Below are 21,837 nucleotides of genomic sequence, written 5' to 3' on the forward strand. Positions count from 1 at the left end.
TGTGTTACGTCGCTCGAATCCTATAAACTGCAAGATGTGAGATCTCATACTAAGCACACAGAATGCGTTGCGACGCACCATGAAGCTATAGTCTGGTAACACCTTTAGATCTAAAAAAAACGGGATATCCACGATAAGACATGTAAATTTAATGGAGAAATCTATAGCTAATGAGACTTGTACGTGTCTTTGTGTTGATAGCCTGAGACGTAGCCCGAGCCGTCGACGAGGTCCTTCCTTCCCGCTATTCCTTTCCCTTTGCCGGTCTCGTCGAACCGTTGTTTGTGGGAGCCGGTGTATTTACTCGTGTCGGTCAGCCGATCGACTGCAGCAGCCGCTGCGGCTGATTTTGTCATCTGTGAATAGTTAAACCATAATAATTATCCAAAGATATTACATAACTCGAGATAGGCAAAGCTTGTACCCACATTGGTACTTTAAAAAATGAAGCCAATTTGGAATACGCTACGTAATTATAGTAACGATGTATAAGTTAACTAGGTAAATTGCACTAATATCTCTCACATACCTAGATACGGCATAGGTTACCTAAGTAGTCGCTATTAGTAAAGGCTTACAAACTTTAGAAAAAACCGTAAGGTAATACTTAAAAGGAGTCTGGCGCCGACGAGATAGCGAAATAAGTAGGAACGGGCTACTAATTACAGCCAACAAATGCCGTTAAAAGTCGTTACTTCTAACAAACAAGGAATGTAATGAGAGGCCAGAGCCAAGATAGCTACAACAATGGGACAGCGACATACTCCTATCTAGGTACCTATTCATATGACAACATTCACGTTAAGTGCTCATAAGCGTAACAATAGAGTGATAAATATATACGGTACACTTATTTTGTGTTGCCAGGTTCCTATCCCGATTTAAGAGGCCCCGATTTATTGAGAGAGCCCGCTCGTCGTAGGTACATATTATTATATTTACCTAAACCTCAATAAAGTTAGAAATAAACGGAATTTATTTCATGTAGAAAAGCTTGTGCCACTCCATGATATGTCAAGGCTACTACCGATTCTACTGAGAACAACCGGCAACAAGTGTAAATTAAAAATTTATAACACCCCTAACAAGTGAAGATTATCAGTAACTAGAAAAGAGCTGATAACTTCCAAACGGCAGAATTTGTGAGTTACAAAAACAAACAAATCTTTCCTCTTTGTAAAATAATCTATTGAACACGTGGCAGTGAAGTGCTATAAATTCGATTTTCTATGAAAACTCATCTAGGGGTGTCTGAAACGCGTCTCCACTTCAATGGAAACGCTCCCTAAAAATAGTCATTTCCGTTATCTTAATTAGAATTTTGTTACAGCGATAACTCTTACCTATAATATTTTGTTTTAATTAATAACTTACATGTGTTGATACACCTGGCTGACCGCACGTTGTAAGCTTCTTCTTAATATCTTCCAGTTCCACTTTCTTACTCTTTGCCAAGTCTTCTAGGAATTTCTGATAATCGTCAATACCGAGCTTGACGAGTTTTAACTTTTTGAAGTGGATAGCGGTGTCTGTGGTGGTGATTTTCTTTCCGTCGATCACTTTAGCTTGCTTCATCCATTTGTCGCTTTGGGACAGTGTGATCTGCTTGCCGTCTGACTTCGGATCACCAAATTTTGAGAACATTTTAAAGGCATCCTGAAAAGAGACAAAAGAACCATCAACATATGGTACCTACTATGTAGGTACATATATCCTTACATTTGGGTATATTTCATAGGTAGAAGATACGAGTATGAACGAAGAATAAACTGAATTGTGAATGTGATACCTGCAGAACGTTATAAGTAGGTACCAGATAATGTTTGCACAGAGTACTAAGGCTAGTACTAATATTATACTGTGCGGTTTGGCTGCAGCGTGCCTAGATACCTCAGTTACCGCAACAATATAATAATAATATTAGGTATAGTTACCTAATAGATGTGCCATCAGATTACAGATAGGTAGATCCCTATTATAAAACTTGGATAGGCACGTGCTGAGGTAGTTATCAGCTAATCTCTAACAAAAAACTAATATCTTTTAGTGATGTAAACACAAATTCACGGTTTTCAGATTTTCATTTAGGTAACTACCTTCCTGTGCTAGTAGGTAGATACTATTATATTATTCTGTGCCTGTGCTATAAGACCTACCTACTTGCCAAATATGATTCCAGGTCAACGGAAAGTAGGTATCTATCTAGGTTTCTTGACAGACAGGCAGACAAAAAAGTGATCCTATAAGGGTTCCTTTTGGGGTAGGTACGGAACCCTAAAAATGGGTAAGTAAGTATAACTTTAATTTTATTTATTTTAACTCAAGGCGATCTGAACTGAACCCTAATATTATGCAAAATAATTAACTTCGTGTGAAAACTTTTCCTCCATTGCGTGTCAAGTAAAAATAGAGCCAATGGCGTAGTAGGTAGGTAATAGGTATGCAATGCCTCCGCTCTAGCTGTTGTGCCTAGTACTGCTAGACACCTACTCATATACGTAGGGCATAACATGCAAAATTACATTTTTGCATTACGAAAAGCTAAATGCTTATCACACGAATTCCATGGCCATGCTCTACTAACCCTATGATTCTACCTATTTTGCTCTATGAAAGGTGGAAAAGCGCTTAGGTAAAGTGCTACGCGGGTAGAGACAAGATCTAGTCTAGCCAGCAAGATCTAAGAGTTCCGTTTTTCCTTTTGAGTTACGGAACCCTAAAAACTTCCAGTACCATTACCTACCTTAAACGGTATAGCATTGTCTTCATTCTTGCTCGGTGTGCCGTTGGCCGCGCCCGCAGCCGTCCCGTTTTCCAACTTGACGTCCTTCACTTCCCGGGTCACCTCCTCTACGGCCTGCGCGTGCTCCTCCGACATGTCGCCTCTGGAAAAGTATAAACGAACATTTTGAACAACCTCTTTGGCCCAGTGGTGTACTCAGTGGCATTATATGCAGTAGGTATCTGATTCAAATCACGGCTCGGTCAATTTGCCAATTAATAATTTTTAAATAAGGTCAGATCTGGGTCTGGGAACTTAGGCTTCGACCGCGACTAGCTAACAAGCTACTTATACCCTACCGGCAAAAATGACTGTGTAAACTGTAAAACCATCAGATGTCTAAGTAGTTATATGTATCCATCAGATATCTAAGTACCTACTTAGTTATACCTATGTATTAAAAAAATAAAAAGTAGGTCCTACTAATTTTATTGGAAAATTCGCTGATGCCTGCGACTTCGTCCGGTGGGATTTAGGTTTCTAAAAATCCTTTTGATTTTCCGAAATAAAAAGTAGGTATTTTATGTCCATTGCAAACCATCTGGTAACAGACAGACAAACAGAGTCACATTCGCATTTATGATATTATAGTATGAATATTTAGATAGTTACGTGCATTTTAAATGATAAAGAATTGTTTTACATCTTTATCAATGTCATTATGTTCACAATTCCGAGGTTCTACAATGTGATGTCATGCAAAAATAACCAAACATTTGAATCTTCTATTCTTATTCTAAGGCATAAAGGCTTGGCGAGAGACAACGCACGACGGTGGCGCGCCCCTTTGACGGCAACCGCGTAACTCTTATTTCTTATGCTATGAGAGACAGAGAGAGAGTTAAGAGATAAGAGTTTATGCGATAGAGAGAGGTTTAATAAATATAGGCAGCAATACTATATACGAGCTGAATTGCACAACAAGAACCTTTGCGGAGTTGATCCTTGTGTGCCTCAAAGGTAAGGTACGTACTAAGTATTAAGTAAGTATTCTGTGCTTAAATACAGCTGAAAAAACAATACGAAGGAAACTCACAGTATGCAAAGTATCGTATACCAAAGTAAATGAGGGAAGAATTGTTATCAAGAAAGACACAGCGCCTCGGCTCTACTCCACTCGCCAATGTACGTTGCGCCTTAAAAATAGTACACGCGTTCAGCGTGAAGTTCTAACGAACTACTGCCATCGCGCTTTGTTCGTCCAGACCTTTCGACGATTTTACTTAGATTCTCCGCGTCTTGTTTTCGCGCTAAAAGCGGCAATTACATCACCGACCTTGTGTTATAAGCACTTTATGTGTGTTCGTAAATATCAGCTGAGATTTATCCTTCCTTACAATATTACCTATCGATTCTATTCATATCTCAAAACATGATTTAGAATAGGTACCTACATTGCCTTCAATCGAGGCCGACACATTCGCAAGTTTTACAAATGCTATTTAAGCGGTGATAGCCAAGTGGTTAAGACGTCGCGTCGGCCTAATATTATATTCGGGGATCCGGGCTCCGGAATTATTGCATTTTAAATAGTAAAATATCGTGAGGAAACCTGCGTGCTCCAATGTTGCCAAAGTTATCCAATGTTCTCAAAAGTGTATGAAGTGTGACGATCCGCACTTGGCCAGCATCATGAACTTTGGCCTAATCCAAATTCCTAATCATTTTCAGAGGGCATCTGTGCTCAGTAGGACGGTACCTACGGTGATGGGTTGAGTGAGATGATGATGATAATGATCTTTGGTGCATTACCTATCTTCTATTCTGTTAGTATTATTTTCATATACTTACATACTTATTTCTTATTCAAACTCATTTTATTATTATTAGTGATGTGTTTCTATACCTTAGATAAATATCTACAACGTAAATAATTGGTAGATTTATTATAACATAGCCGCCCACCCACACCCACTCATACGCCGCTGTAAAGTCAAATTAGCCCGTAAAAAGTTCCTAATTTCAGTGATATCATCAAAACCGTTGAAGCGAATAAAGGAAATGATATCAAATCCAGTTTTGGCGCTTCAACCTTGAGGCCTAATTTAAAACGAATAAAATTCAAAACAGCTAAATTCATTCGCCAAGTCTAATAGGGATTTGCTATTACTAGATAGGTATTAGGTTATTAGGTACACCTCCGCGAAATACTCCGGTGGGTGCTCAGAGCTCGGACATTTTTATCAAGACTTAAATGATCTGTCCTCAAAAAAATAGGTGTGTATGTAGCCTGCAAGCCAGATTACGTAGGGTTAATTATATTTACCTAAGTGGTTATATACTTAGCATAAATAAGTACTTCAAATAGTTCCCACAAGATTAAATAAAACATAAATCCACGCCAACAAATTCAAAAATAATTAATTTAAGGTTGGTAGAGACGCGTATAAATAAAAATAAAACCGACTTCAAAAACCACAAACACTAAAAAGTAAAAAATAATTTTGGTTTCTACACGTGTAAATGTATGTATAAAGTTGAGCGAGCATAGTAAAAGAAACTAGAAATCTACTTAATGTAAAGCTCGCCCGACTTCATGACATACGTGTAGAAACCAAAATTAATTTTTACTTTTTATTGTTTGTGGTTTTTGAAGTCGGTTTTTATTTTTCTTTTGAAAATTTTTTATTTCACAATTTTTAGTGGCCCCACTGTACCTACTACCTACATAAATAATACAAGTAACTCAATCTAACCTTTCTTTTGTAAGTTAAGCAGAATGAAAGTCGCATTGCGTAATTCCTTTGACCTATGAGAATCCTTGTCATTGTCAAGAGCGGAATACCCCTTTCTTACCTTTGTTATAACAGACTAAAAATATTAATGTTAGTATATTTATGAGGACGTAGTTAGGTAGGTACCTACTACATAGATGTCAAAACTCAAACCTAATTTCCACGCGGATAAACTGGATGAAATATCCAGTTTATCCGCATGGAAATTAGGGTTTTTAATAAAAATTAAAAATCCGGTGAGAACTCATCATTTCCTGGGTACAAAGTAGCCGTCTTTGGGACGCAAGCCATAACTAAGCGGATGGGTCTTGAAAAGATAACAGTCAGATAGACAGGTTACACTTTCGCATTATAATATTGGGGTGTATATGGATATAACATTGGTATGGATATTGTCGACCCTTAAGTCTCGACCCTAAGTGGGAGCGGGAGCGGGTGCGTCTTGTGGGATGGCCAGTGTGTAAAACTAACTTAATATGTAGAGGAAATTGGTAGAAAGACGCGCGAATCGAGAGCAGGTCGGAGAGTATGGTATCGGCTCAACATCGGGCCCGCTGGCCGACCCGCTGGAATCAGGACGCTCTCCTAGGTCCTAGATAAGACAAAGCGCGACAAAAGAAAATACAAACTTGAACTCATTTCCAAGCAAAACAGCCTAGATAAAATTGTGCAAACATTTGAGTCCAAAGTTCGTGATTTCGATCAAAGCTGTATAATTACAGTAAAGTTTTACCGATTTTTTTCCAACAATCGAGTTTTTTGCTCTTCCTGTAAAATTTTATTTCGGGCAATTACACCGTTTTATGGCTAATTGGATAGATTATGTACATGGGGTAGGTAATATTAACCGCAAAACTGCGCGTCAACCGTCAAGGGTGTGAACGCTACGTCATCGTCACCTCTTGACCTACTTCCCTATAGGAAGTGTTTATACATCACCAGTATCACTACTTTGTACTTGTGTGAATTTTGAAGAAGAGGCGGTCCCATTCGTAAATTGTAAACTGACAGCGCATATTTATACCGGTAGGTAGCTTTGACTAAGATCTCAAGATCTCACTTAGTGTTAAATGGTTGCAGGATGATGGTAACATGGGTATTACCTATAATACAAGGTATTTTTACAATAAACACGTACTTTTTGATATTGCCCTATAACTCCTAACCAATACCATCATGATTCATGATATTTATAGGTACCTATATTATAATATAATATTATGTGCAGATAAGTATTTCATAAATGATATGCATTCCAATTTCCAACCAAGACTGGTAGATAGACTTAAAGGTAGAAGCAAGCTCTATCATATTTTGTTACGTTACCTAGACTTATTCCCATCGAGAAAAGAGGTATCAAACGCACAAAACGACGCGACCGCGACAGTTTGCTAAATATAAAACTTATCTATTTATCTATAATAATTATAAAACTAATTTAACTAGGTATAGTTCCATAATATTGTTATATTATGGAACTATACCTAGGTTATGTATTTCTGCAGGTCGTAAGGTGAATTTCATCAATTACGATTATGATTTATGGTGTGATATAAATAGGCATCAGCTAGTCTGATTTAATATGTGATTCATGATTGATGTATCTACTTATAACTTACTAGCCTATTTACTCGTCTTTACGGGTAGCTAACTGCAGTTGCCTACCCCTTTTTTACCAACTTTAAAAAAGCAGGAGGGTCTTAATTCGACTGTATATTGGTTTTTCTGATAAGTGGAAGCCGTCAAAAAAACATGTAAAAAAATAATATAGGTATACCAGCCTTGTACTCTGCCTCGCAAAATTTTTTTTTTTCAGTTTTCGCCAAAAAATATGGTCAAAAACTAATGTTTTTGAAAATGAGTGCTACGTACGAAGGTTTTTAGTTTGGTGATTGGTCCTACGTAATATTTTTTATAAACGTATTGTTTTTGAAAAATCCCACGTTTTTGACGATATATAAAAAGTATTTTCACGATACACCTATATTTTTTATAATTTTTATATAAAAATATTTTTTAATTTATCATGGTAGACTTAGAGGTGCGTGCCCGGGATGGAAGCCCGGACGTCCCGAATAGGAGGCCAACGTCTTAACCACTACGCTGTCACCGTTTTAGTTATTTTGAGTACTGAATAGTACAAAACTCATGACTAACTATAGGACTTCAAAGGTCGTCTAGAGACATAATGTCAAACCACAAATTAGGTAGGGACCTACCTCTATCTACATTATCTCTTTAGAAAATTAACGACCAAGTAGGTTGGCAGTCACCTATACGAGCGAACGATAAAAACGGTGTATTTTGGAAATAGCATTCGAATAGAAACGGATGCGCGTGATCCATTCCGTAGATGACGTCATCTCTCACGTTAGATGCATTCATAAGTATTATTGGCGTCACTCAGAAAAACAGGTATTATTTAAATATTTTTATCGAATTATTGGAATGTCCTCTCCAAAACCAACACAAAAAAAACACAAGTTTAATGTGTAAGGTTATCCGAGAGTTTTAATCTAAACAAACTAATGCCAAAATAAATAATTTAATTAGAGCGTGATTGCTATCACAACATCTAATTATTCAGTTCACAATCCAAATACCGAAAATATGCGATATCGCTCCGAATCTCAGAAGGAGACTGAACTAAAACCTTCAAAACACCCGTATTTATGCAAGTTCAATCTTGTTGGCCTCCTAGCAACAGATTGTATGACATCGAATGAGCGAAATATCGATTTTATCAAACTACCTGCATTAGATAAATTAATAATTTTATATTATTTTTGACAACTCAAATCAATTTTTAAAAATAACCTTACAGTTCGGCCGTCCTGAATTTAACACGTCCTCGTGTTTCTAATCAATCTTGTCATGTCAGTCGCGGGCTTCCTTGCCCTAAGTCAAATCCAAATCATGGGCTATCCTGCCCTCCGTCAAATCATTAAAACCTACCCTTGAACTGCCGAACTCTCAGTTTTAATATCAAGTCAACAATAAATCCAAACGACTAACTTCCCATTCGATGTATACAAAATCTGAACCACTTATTGCAAATTACTTTCCAATTCACAAAATACTAAATTATTAAAAAAAAACTAAAAATTTTAATCACCAAATCAAACTCAATAAAAATTTTAATCGAATGTGGGTTTTTTACAAAAAGATACCAAAGCGAAATTAAGACAACGTGAGACACATCCCACTTCTGAATTATTGGCGTCACTCAGAAAAACAGGTATTATTTAAATATTTTTATCGAATTATTGGAATGTCCTCTCCAAAACCAACACAAAAAAAACACAAGTTTAATGTGTAAGGTTATCCGAGAGTTTTAATCTAAACAAACTAATGCCAAAATAAATAATTTAATTAGAGCGTGATTGCTATCACAACATCTAATTATTCAGTTCACAATCCAAATACCGAAAATATGCGATATCGCTCCGAATCTCAGAAGGAGACTGAACTAAAACCTTCAAAACACCCGTATTTATGCAAGTTCAATCTTGTTGGCCTCCTAGCAACAGATTGTATGACATCGAATGAGCGAAATATCGATTTTATCAAACTACCTGCATTAGATAAATTAATAATTTTATATTATTTTTGACAACTCAAATCAATTTTTAAAAATAACCTTACAGTTTGTAGTCTGTAATAAACACTAGGTAAGTAGTAGGTTCTCATACCTACCTAGTACTAGTACCTACTTACAAAGTACAAATACCTACAATCATTTGAAACCATGAGTCACATGTAAAAATTATACATAGGTGGGGTAGGTATAGGTATAGAGTAATAGGTAGGTAGGTACATGAGAACACATACAATTAATATTTTTTTACTTGTCTTGAGGTAATATTTGTTAGTTTGTTTGACGTAGGGGGTAGGTAATCTCCAGAACTAATGATCCTACCTATTAGACTACAGGCCCATGTTTAAAAATGGGTGGGTCATATGAACCACCAGGTGACGTATACAGGACGATATAAGAGCATAAAATAATAAGATTCAGCACTATGCCGTCACTTGTAAGCTGTCCAACAGAGTGCTGGTGAGAATTGAAAAGTGCAGGTAGAGTGAGTACATTTTGGTCATATATTTTTGTACGGCATTTTTACCATCGATAGATCCATGAAAAATAATAAGAAAGCGCGCAGTGCCGTAAAAAAATGGTGCGCCACAAAGTCAGTAAATGTTTTGATTTTCTGACAATTTCCGGGGTAAATTTGGTCATTTGATTCTGTACGGCACTAGTTTCATACTGTTTCAATACAGCCTCTAATCCATTATTCCGCAACGCCGTACAAAAATCATGCGACAAGGGGAAAAAATTGAGGGTAGCAACCCCCTCTCTTTCCGTGGTCCGGGGGGTGATTTGAGAAAGTACGGCTTTGGTTCCAAAACATTATCTAGCACTCAAAAGTACTATTAAAAATAATGCCGTAAAAAAATTAGTGTTCATTTGAATGTGTATCAATAATTATCTTAATTTCATGGTATACTTAATTTTTAAAGCTGTAAAATCATTTGACTCTGTACGGCAACTTTTTTTTTAACATGATAGTGTAAAATACTATTGTTATATAGTATTGCCGTTCAAAAGAAACTGTTCTAAAAAAAATTATAGATAAATACAAAAACTGAAATTTTTCAAATTATTGCAAAAGTTTAAATATTCATAGATTAATAAAATATAGCAATTTTCTACGCTTTTCCCTTGTTTTAAATAGTATTAAGATAAATAAATTAGGAAAAAATTATGCCGTACATTTTAATGCAGACCATATCTTTTAGGCTGATGAAAATGACGCTACCATTTTAAGGGTAGTACTTTATGGCCATCTGATACTGTACGGCATTAACATATTTTTGAAGAGAACAACTGATAATATGATAAAATCACTATGCCGTCTAACTGAAGTGAACGGGTGTGTATATAATATCCACATCCCCTACAAACCTTTGGACCAACGAAAATGTACGGCATGTAAAAAAATATTATCTATGCATAAAACACTTTCAAAATAAATTAATTTTATGTTGTTTCAAATCACCCCCCGGACCACGGAAAGAGAGGGGGTTGCTACCCTCAATTTTTTCCCCTTGTCGCATGATTTTTGTACGGCGTTGCGGAATAATGGATTAGAGGCTGTATTGAAACAGTATGAAACTAGTGCCGTACAGAATCAAATGACCAAATTTACCCCGGAAATTGTCAGAAAATCAAAACATTTACTGACTTTGTGGCGCACCATTTTTTTACGGCACTGCGCGCTTTCTTATTATTTTTCATGGATCTATCGATGGTAAAAATGCCGTACAAAAATATATGACCAAAATGTACTCACTCTACCTGCACTTTTCAATTCTCACCAGCACTCTGTTGGACAGCTTACAAGTGACGGCATAGTGCTGAAACTTATTATTTTATGCTCTTATATCGTCCTGTATACGTCACCTGGTGGTTCATATGACCCACCCATTTTTAAACATGGGCCTGTAGTCTATATCGTAAAATAATTATTTCACTGATAGATAGCTAACTGGTACCTAATAAACCTACTGTCATTAATGACCATTTGGATGGCGTACTCATATTTTTTGTGAACATGAATTTTTACTGATAAGTTTTAATGTAAATATCTACCTATATCATATATGTATGTATATGTATTTTTCTTTAAAAAACCGTACTTATTTACTAATATTTTAATTTCTTTGTAAGGACAACTCCTCAAAATTCGAAGTGTATGAAAATAATCAAAAGTTGAATGATAAAATTTTGTTAATTTAATTTTTATTATTATTATTTTTAGGTCCTAGCATCTTAAGCATCTAGGTAGGTATATTGTACATGTACGCAAATTAATATATAGATAAATGAAATAGGTAAGTAAGTACATAAATCTTTTCTAAACACCTGGAGCTACGAGTAGGTACCTCCGTATGGCATTTTGCAGCTGCTATTCCATTAAAACGCAGACAGCATTAGCAGACCTGGCACGTTTGTGATCCAAAACGGCTGAATGCCATTACGTCATGGTCATGCACAATATTGTAGTCGTTACCTATGTTATAATTAATTATTATGTTCTACTAGCTGATGCCCGCGACTTCATCCGTGTGGATTTAGGTTTTTCAAAATCCCGTAGAAACTCTTTGATTTTCCGGGATAAAAAGTAGCCTAGGTGTTAATCCAAAGTATAATCTATTTTCATTCCGAATTTCAGCCAAATCCATTCTGTAGTTTTTTCGTGAAAGAGTATCAAACATACACATATACACACAAACTTTGGCCTTTAAAATATTATATGTTCTATGTTCTTTAAGACGATCTCTATAAAAGTTATCTAAGTATATTCTTGTATTAGATATTATTTCCCCAGTCCATCATAGTACTTATATACCACAGTTTAACATCGTAAAACTGTGCTATAGGCAGTGACGGATTAACCCTTAATCAAATTAAGCAATTGCCTAGGGCATCACGTCTGAGGGGGCACCAGAAGAAGCACAAAAAAAAAATCCGTCCTTAGGGCATCACGTCTCACTCTCACGTCACCAAAAACCACACCAAAAAAAGTTTCTAGGACTAATTTGAAAATTCGCGCGTTTTAAGTTGACATAGAGTCCGACCTAGAGTCATAACCCCACTCCCGCTTGCCCACTCGCTGCCCGCTTGTGCATTCGACTATTTGTATGCCCCTGAAAGCCGCAAGGCGCATTTCAATAAATACTTAAATAAATTATACTTTGGTTTTTAGGGTTCCGTAGCCAAATGGCAAAAAACGGAACCCTTATAGATTCGTCATGTCTGTCTGTCTGTCCGTCCGTGTCACAGCTACTTTTTTCCGAAACTATAAGACCTATACTGTTGAAACTTAGTAAGTAGATGTATTCTGTGAACCGCATTAAGACTTTCACACAAAATTAGAAAAAAAAAAACAATAAATTTTGGGGGTCCCTATACTTAGAACTGAAACTCAAAATATTTTTTTTTCATCAAACTCATACGTGTGGGGTATCTATGAATAGGTCTTCAAAAATGACATTGAGGTTTCTAATATCATTTTTTTCTAAACTGAATAGTTTGCGCGAGAGACTCTTCCAAAGTGGTAAAATGTGTGTCCCCCCCCCCCCCCCCCTGTAACTTCTAAAATAAGAGAATGATAAAACTAAAAAAAATATATGATGTACATTACCATGCAAACTTCCACCGAAAATTGGTTTGAACGAGATCTAGTCAGTAAATTTTTTTTAATACGTCATATAAACTTAAATTATGTTTAAATTTTCAAAGTGAGATAACTATACCAAGTGGGGTATCATATGAAAGGGCTTTATTTGTATATTCTAAAACAGATTTTTATTTATTTTTATGCACAATAGTTTTTGATTTATCGAGCAAAATGTCAAAAAAAGAGTACGGAACCCTCGGTGCGCGAGTTCGACTCGCACTTGGCCGGTTTTATTGTTGTCGCACCTAACTACTCCACTTCTAAAGTACATTACATCTCATCATCTTATTTTACAAAAAACTAATGTTTTTAGGCGGTAAAGGTTTAAAGACCGATTCTAGTTGACATACGGATAGGGGGGCCCACAGGCGTGGATTGCTTAGGGTACCAAGTAGTCTTAATCCGTCACTGGCTATAGGTACCTACTAGTGATGTAACGAATGTTGGATTTTTCACATTCGCGAATGCGAATGCGAATGCGAATATTTATCTTCAACATTCGCGAATGCGAATGCGAATACGAATATTTTAAAATTTCAAAAAAAGCGCGCGTAAAATTTAAATTTAATGTGGTTTTTCGCAATTTGTAAACTAATACGACAACGTAGGCTTATGGTTATTTTATTTGCGACAATGGCAATATCATCCTCACAGTTTTATATAAAAATCTTCACTTGAAAAGGTCCAGTTTAAGAAATAAATTAAATTACCCACTATTCTCACAAATTAGTCGATACTTTATGAATGAATTTAGTCACAGAAAGTTCATTCTTAAAGTTTTGTTTTGTTTTGAGGTTAGTTTTATAGGCCAGTCATTAAAGCCAAAATCCGAAAGTAATTAGTAACTTGCTAACGTTTTAGGGGATTTTTAAAGAAGGTAAAATAACTTACCATGTGATTTAGCAGCGTTGTGGGGTGTACGGAAAGGGTTGAAAAGGGGTGAAAAGGGTTTTTAGTTAATAACATTGCCAAAAAAAATTGTAAGACGCTGCAAATTTATAATAATGACGTTGTTCTTACCGTTTCCAAACGTTTATTAAATTTGCAGCGTTTTGCAACGTACGGAACATTGTTTATTATTAAAAACAATGAAATTTGTTAATAACAGGGGTAAAAAAAGTAGTAACACGCTGCAAATTTATAATTAAGTTGTTTTTACCGTTTTATAACGTATATTAAATTTGTTGTTATTGTTAACAATGTTCCGTATGTTGCAAAACGCTGCAAATTTAATAAACGTTTGAAAACGGTGAGAACAACGTCATTATAAATTTACACCGAGTTGCTAATTTTTTTTACCCCTGTTATTAACTTTCATTGTTTTTTAATAATAAACAATGTTCCGTATGTTGCAAAACGCTGCAAATTTAATAAACGTTACAAAATGGTAAGAACAACCTTATTATAAATTTGCAGCGTGTTACTAATTTTTTTGGCAAAGTTATTAACAAAAACCCTTTTCACCCCTTTTCAACCCTTTCCGTACACCCCACAACGCTGCAAAATCACACGGTAAGTTATTTTACCTTCTTTAAAAACCCCCTAAAATTTTATCAAGTTACTAATTACTTTCGGGTTTTGGCTTTAATGACTGGCCTATTATGTTATTTATCAAATTTAACTGATATTTAAGGGACAAAGTGGCATAAAAACATGAGTTAAACATAGTTGTAACAAGGCTGAAAACATTCGCTAAATATTCGCATAATTTTTGCGAATGCGAATGCGAATGCGAATATTGAAAAATATGCGGATATTCGCGAATGCGAATGCGAATGCGAATATCCGTTACATCACTAGTACCTACCCACCAAAACAAAACGCGGTCTTCAAGAACAGGCGCCATCTTTAGGTCTCGCTCTATTCCAAAACTAGTCTCGAGCCGGCACTGTGTAGTGTTTACCTACCTAAGTATTTAGATACCTACCTTGATACCTACATATTATTCAATTAACAAACCCGTGGAAAAAACGAGTTTAGTGCAAGTCGGACTCGCACACTGAGTTCCGCACCGTCGTACAAGAAATCTCAAACCAGTAGTTATAATAACAGTGTAAATTAAAAATTTGTAACACCCTCGACAAGTGAAGGTTACAGTTGTTATCGCACATGTTTGCCGCGCTTTTGAACGGAAGTCACGTGGCATCTGTTGGTAATGTTTTTAGGAACGCAACCGTGGCGCCACCTCGGAAAACTATCTTGAAAGTGGCCTGTGAGAGTTCGATTCACTTTGGTTCGGTCGATCTTAGTGTGCAGACGTGTTTTATCCATCTGTTATTATTGCGCTAACTTAGTTTTGTTGAGTATCAAGCCTTAATCATGTAAATAAGGGTTATATTTATTATTTCTTATAATTTTATTGCGGTTCACTTCTGGTATTCTTATATCAGAAGTGGGATAGTAACCTAATTGCCCACCCGCTTTTGGTTCATCTGACCGACATTAGAATCAATTAATCAAAATAAAGTACTTAAACTTGATTTTTAAAGTTTTGTAGTAGTTTTGCTTTTTGTATATTCTGTGTAAGTGTTGTTTCAATAGCATTGTGGTAAACGAAAACGTGATTCAAGTAAGAAAGTGTTATCCTTCCACCGTTCGTCCGAGCCACGTTTACAGGTTGCGTGGACACTTGACAATCGCTGCTGCCCGGTACCCGCGCTAACGAGTGGTACAGGTACCAACATTGTGCGTGGCGACGAATCGACTGCTAGTCGCACATCTACCTGCATCTTCGTTGATTAAAGTAAGGTCTAATCATTTTTTCATTTGTAACTTTGACGCGCATATTTTCAATATCAACGTTTGGTGTGGAAAATATTACACGGTAACGAGTGTGTGGCTTAACGAATGTTTAAATTTGTTGATTGTTGTCATAGTACTAAGGGGTATCACATACCCTCACGTTTAGGCTACTGCCATAAATAATAATTTACAGTGACAGTAGATTTTTTGTCGATGTAGGTAAAACTGTAAAATTATTTCCGTTCAAACCGTGATATCCTACGGTTTTTGTGAACTAGTTTTGGTTCTTCCGCTGTCCGATATCTATTAAGAAAATAAGAAAGAAGCCGGTAAATTAATGTGTCATTTCGATTACTGTCACCTTCCGTGAAAACCTACCTACGTTTGGTAAAATAAAATATGGCCACGTTATGTTGACTGTTTTGATAAACGTTCAGAATCAGTCAACCTTGATCCATTAATGACTAATGTAACTTTTTGGGAAGTACCAATAATGTAAATTTTTGAATAATAATAATAATAATAATTAGACATAGCGTCTCAGAATTCAGTACCGGCGTTATGCTGTCGTTGAAGGTAACGGTATACGTTACATGTGTTGGCAATAACAGAACGCGAATGGTTACTTTCAGTCCAATGCAAAAACCTAATATTTAAGACGTTGCCTATTGAGTTTTTCGATATAACATTTGAAATTAATTTTAATATGGTCTTAAATCGTTATGTGAATAGGTCATCGATGTATATAGGTACACCTGTCATAATAGAGACATACGTACTTAACCGAACGAGAGTTCCTTCATTTGAACTCTGTGCTCACATTTACCTTTCTTTTCTTTGAAATTTCCGGTGCAATACTGCGCATTCCACGTGGATGCGAGGCTTGTCACTTGCCGTGACATCTTGATAGTGCTGTGGTGCTACGCCACGCACGTTGCTGCAAAACGTGGTACCTCATCGTGGCGTATCAGTGAGATCTGCTGCCTGTCTCATGAAGCAATATGATAAGTGCTGCTAAGCGTTTGTTTATGCTGTTTGGTAAGACCATTCCAGTTTGTTTTTACTTGTGTTCATGATGTCGGTATGTGTTGTAGTATGAGGCACTTTCTTTGAATAGTTGCGAGCACACTCTTACTCACATACCGACTTAGACTTGATCTCGTGAGATATGCAAGCCAGTGTGTTGGTACGTAGGCACATTCAACGCTTTGAGAAAGGCAATAATGCCAGTTACCAGTGAGATATACTTATGTTTTTAATAATGCTTCTGTTACTTCATAAAAGGGAATTGCTTATATTGTGTGAATTACTTTAGCCAAAAAGATTTCAATCGAGTCAGTCTCATTTTTAATTTTAGATTTCCGTTAGTACTTTTATTAGAATCGTATTAAATACGAATGTTCTATTGCTCTTCATTGTTAAGATCAGGACAAGCCGAGCTAAAAAAATATAAAATAAATTAATGACTGAGTTGTTAGAAAATAAAATATACCCACCGACGGACTGAATATGATAGGAGATGGGTCGTTCCTATGACTTGTATTTGGCAAGTGATTAGAGTGAATCATGACGAGATAGGTCATTTGCTGTGGATAAATCATTGGAAAGAATCTAGTTATTATATTGGTTCCCTAAAATGAAAAAGGTTGTATCTAAATATATAAAGGATTGCTTTTATTTACTTTGTTTATTCAATATGAACCCCTGGTTAAAACTGGATGACTTGTGTGTCAAGCGTTTAGAGATGGCCTAAGATGTTGTCAGGTAATAATACCATTTTAATGCATCTTATGGCTCTTGGATTGATTGATATTATTTTAAAGTACCTAGTATGAGACTTATTTTTACCTTATCTTAAATGTCTTTTATGTCATTATGCTTCAAACTTGTATATTGGTACGAAGCTAAAAGTTGTGACGGTATTTAATCGTGTAGAATTAATCAATTACAATAGAAGTTAAGATTTATAGTAAGATGAACTGGCCGCCGATGGAACAGTTCAGAATAAGTCTACGTATCAAATATACAAGTAGCTCGTACATCCCTTTGTTTAATTGGTTAAATTTCTCGAAGTTCTTGTTGGATGGACCTCCGATTGCTGGCCGTTGATGGGATAGTAGATTGGAGGCCACGTATTGGAATTCGGGGCATGTGGACCTCCAGTTGCTGGCCGTTGATGGGATAGTAGATTGGAGGCCACGTATTGGAATTTGGGACATGTGGACCTCCAGTTGCTGGCCGTTGATGGGATAGTAGATTGGAGGCCACGTATTGGAATACAGGACATGTGGATCTCCAGTTGCTGGCCGTTGATGGGATAGTAGATTGGAGACCACGTATTGGAATTTGGGGCATGTGGACCTCCAGTTGCTGGCCGTTGATGGGATAGTAGATTGGAGGCCACGTATTGGAATTTGGGACATGTGGACCTCCAGTTGCTGGCCGTTGATGGGATAGTAGATTGGAGGCCACGTATTGGAATACAGGACATGTGGATCTCCAGTTGCTGGCCGTTGATGGGATAGTAGATTGGAGACCACGTATTGGAATTTGGGGCATGTGGACCTCCAGTTGCTGGCCGTTGATGGGATAGTAGATTGGAGGCCACGTATTGGAATTTGGGACATGTGGACCTCCGGTTGCTGGCCGTTGATAGGATAGTAGATTGGAGGCCACGTCTTGGTATTCGGAAAATAGCCAAATCAAATTTTGTTATTGCTGTTTTTGTTCTCAGCAACTGCACCAGACATAAACGCCATCCAGGGACGGAGGCGTGCACAGGACGGCCGTGTTATCGCACATGTTTGCCGCGCTTTTGAACGGAAGTCACGTGGCATCTGTTGGTAATGTTTTTAGGAACGCAACCGTGGCGCCACCTCGGAAAACTATCTTGAAAGTGGCCTGTGAGAGTTCGATTCACTTTGGTTCGGTCGATCTTAGTGTGCAGACGTGTTTTATCCATCTGTTATTATTGCGCTAACTTAGTTTTGTTGAGTATCAAGCCTTAATCATGTAAATAAGGGTTATATTTATTATTTCTTATAATTTTATTGCGGTTCACTTCTGGTATTCTTATACAGTAACTAGAAAAGAGCTGATGACTTTCAAACGGCTGAACCGATTTTCTTGGATTATAGCTAAGAACACTCTCGATCAAGCCACTTTTCAAACAAAAAAAACTAAATTAAAATCAGTTCACTCGTTTAGGTGCTACGTCACAGACAGATACACAGATACACACGACAAACTTATAACACCCCTCTTTTTGGGTCGGGGGTTAAAAATTTGCAAGTTTAAGAAGGACGGCGCCATCTTGATGTGATGATAGTAAACTAATAATAATAATTTGGTCGGAAACACTATTTTTTTAATTTTTTTATGTAACCACAACTTCCCCTAAATACCCTAGAACCAGCCAGATAGAAAGACAGATAGACCGACAAACCGACAGACACACATCGAAGTGCCCTTATTCCTTGTGAGGTACGAAACCCTAAATAAGTAATTATTTATGTACTCTCGTGTTATCTAATATAGTAATAACAAACAGTGACATTTGCCTATATAAAAAGATGTTGTATAGATGGGAAAATGGAAAGTGAAAACACATGCAAAAACAGCCGATGTTAACGACCTCTCTGACTGCTTTATCACTATCAGAGCCAGTCGACTTTGTGTAAACTTTCCGGTGCTAGAGAAGAGCCTAAGTATGTGCCTCAGTACGACAATAGTTGAGATTATAATGTACGTACACTGTATGCAGTATGAACATAATAATATGTTGTAAAAAAAATGTAGCACATTTCATCATAGCTAGATGACATCAATGTACCTAAATATATTTTTATTGGGGTCGCGTCACCGACATGCTAATATTAATAGTTCTCGGAGTGTCTATAGATGTAAAAACTAAACCAATGGTATTTTTAATTTACAAATTACGACATTTTCACTTCTGAGTCTGTACTACAATCAAAAAAAAAATCACTGCGAAGTACCTAAGTATTTCAGTTTTAAATCTTCACTTATGACAGCAGTCCATAATGACTGCCAATTTTTTGTAGGTAGGTACTTAACTAAGTCATCCTCATCATTATCATCAGCCTGTGGATGTCCACTGTTGGACATAGGCCTTCCCTAAGTGGGCAATTAGTTAATATTGCCTACGCAACCAAGTTAGCCATTCTATATACATCCTGAAATTCATAGATGTTTTACTACACATCCGTCGTTTTGATATTCAATAACGCGTATTATTATAACATCCTTTCTCTACCCAACCATCGGGAAACGAGGAGCGAAGGGACGCGTAAAATGGTACAGTAGGTAGGTAAACGGTGGAATTGGTGATATTATTCAAAAATGGATAATTTCCAAAAAAAAATCTCGCATAAAATATTATGGTCATCGAATTATGGTAAATTTAGGTAAGTACATAGGTTCTACGTAGGTAACATGATAAACAGTCCGCCTGGCCTATTTAAAAAAAATAGCTGTTCAAGTGTTCAAGGTATGTACAGTGAAGAAAATAGCTACTTCAAAGGTACCTATATAACAAATAACAATAGGTACCTACTTAATACAAATAATACCTCACCGCTTATGCATATTATGTAGGTATCTTTTTCCGACTCCATTTATGAAGGTAAATACAAACTAGGTACATAATGTAGTAAGTAGGTAAGCATTGTTTATTTTCCACATAGGGTTGCCAACCGTTCTGCATTTTCCGGAACGAAACGTTGATTTTTTCAAAGATTACCTAACTATAAGTGGAGTATATAAATTAATAGGTACATAAGTAGGTAGGTGCGTAGAAAATAATTTTGAATCAAAAAGTAAAGTACCTAGGCACTCATTTCATTGTCGTACCTAATGTCAACCTACTCGTACCTACCTAAGCAGACGCCGTTAATATAAAATTAATGTGCACCACTGAATTTAGCTTTGAAAATAATAAATTGAAAGTATTAAATAAGCTTTGAAATTGCACCTTTCATCTGCTTCTAGATTTGGGAAAATATTTAAAAATAGGTACATTACATACATCTAAATAAAACACTTTCAGCAAGCTTAGTTTCACCCCTTAATACGGGCCCCTATAATACGAGCTGTCCTAGTTTAGGGGCCAGGACTCCACGAAACGCATGTACCTATATTTACCTAATAAATAAATTTTCATTTTCACTGTGGTTTTACTGTATAGGTAACTGCCACCGTGAAAAGCATTAATGATAATAACTATGAAAGAAAACACGTAGTGCTGTTGATAACAGATAGCATTGTTAGGTTATTCTTGTTTTGTTTTCAACGAAGGTCAGTGCAGGTAAGCAGCTGTGACAGTTTTATCAGGAAAATGCATGAAATTGACCCTAGGTACTTTTGATATCATCTATCAGGAAACTTTTGTTATCTATGTATTTAATAATCGCTCAGTTACGTTTATCTACAAGATAGATTAGGCTGTAGGTATTGGATAGTAAAATCTAGCAAATATTAGCAATTAACTAATCAAATAAACAAGTTCCTGAAGGAAAGGAATATACGTTCCGTACAGGTGCAATAGGGACAGACCGTGCGACTGGTACCTAACGCTAAAATAATACCTACGCATATAACGCACATCGAATTTGAGAGAGATAATTTGTATCACTTATTATTACGACACCAATTAGGTACTTTTACGCGATAACCCTATCTAAGGAAATATAACTTTATAATTTAAGATTAAATTTTTATTATAATAAATAATAGTTTGTACCTACCTAGGAACATACTTATTTTTGGGTTTGCAATTATTACTAGCCTTGATTAACTAATTTCATTAAACTATCTGGCATTTTCTAAACGGTTAATTTAAATATACAATTTTTATAGTAAATTTTTCCTATTTTTCCGATATCATTTCAGACGTAGCGCATTGAATTTCCACGAGGCGATCTCGTGCAAGTGGAGATGAAGGAAGCTTTAATTTAAAAAATATATATTTTATCCTATGTTGTATAAAAATAAACATGACTCACATGATTATGGTTTAATAGTGATAATGGATGATATCACAGCACAGTGGACTGTGGCGATACGCGTCTCTCGCGGCGTGACTGAAACTGCCGAGGTGCCTACTGCCTATGCCAATTCGGTGACCGCCGAGCGCGAGTTTCGAGTACGTGTGACGACTCTGTTTCCACTGTAGAGTATTGCCAAACTGCCAGATTGAGCGCTCAGTTCCTCAGCTCGCTTTACCGCGCACGCGTACTCTCTCCCCATGTTCCTGCTTCCCTAGTACACAATGGGGAACGCTCTATTTCGCCTGTGTCTTTGTTAGGGTAATATT

At 36.5% G+C, this 21,837-nt stretch overlaps 1 protein-coding gene across 1 annotated transcript; it reads right to left on the reverse strand.

The window, feature by feature from the left end:
• Window positions 1–127: 127 nt before the first annotated feature.
• On the reverse strand, window positions 128–21,713 carry LOC123868454 (tubulin polymerization-promoting protein homolog). Its single transcript, XM_045910993.1, has 4 exons — window positions 21,527–21,713; window positions 2,744–2,885; window positions 1,375–1,656; window positions 128–356 (listed from the first exon to the last, which is right to left on the reverse strand). Exons 2-4 carry the CDS (start codon window positions 2,876–2,878, stop codon window positions 168–170), a joined length of 606 nt encoding a protein of 201 aa, XP_045766949.1. The 5' UTR covers window positions 2,879–2,885; window positions 21,527–21,713; the 3' UTR covers window positions 128–167.
• Between the last annotated feature and the right edge of the window lie 124 nt (window positions 21,714–21,837).

The sequence above is a fragment of the Maniola jurtina genome, chromosome 9, assembly GCF_905333055.1.
Source record: "Maniola jurtina chromosome 9, ilManJurt1.1, whole genome shotgun sequence".
Taxonomy (NCBI): Eukaryota; Metazoa; Arthropoda; class Insecta; order Lepidoptera; family Nymphalidae; genus Maniola; species Maniola jurtina.

Coding starts and splice junctions, on each gene's coding strand:
- LOC123868454 (XM_045910993.1), bottom strand. CDS start 2,878: ATGTCGGAGGAGCACGCGCAGGCCGTAGAGGAGGTGACCCGGGAAGTG. Junction 1,657..2,743: donor ACAATGCTATACCGTTTAAG/GTAGGTAATGGT, acceptor GTCTCTTTTCAG/GATGCCTTTAAAATGTTCTC. Junction 357..1,374: donor AGCCAGGTGTATCAACACAT/GTAAGTTATTAA, acceptor AACTATTCACAG/ATGACAAAATCAGCCGCAGC.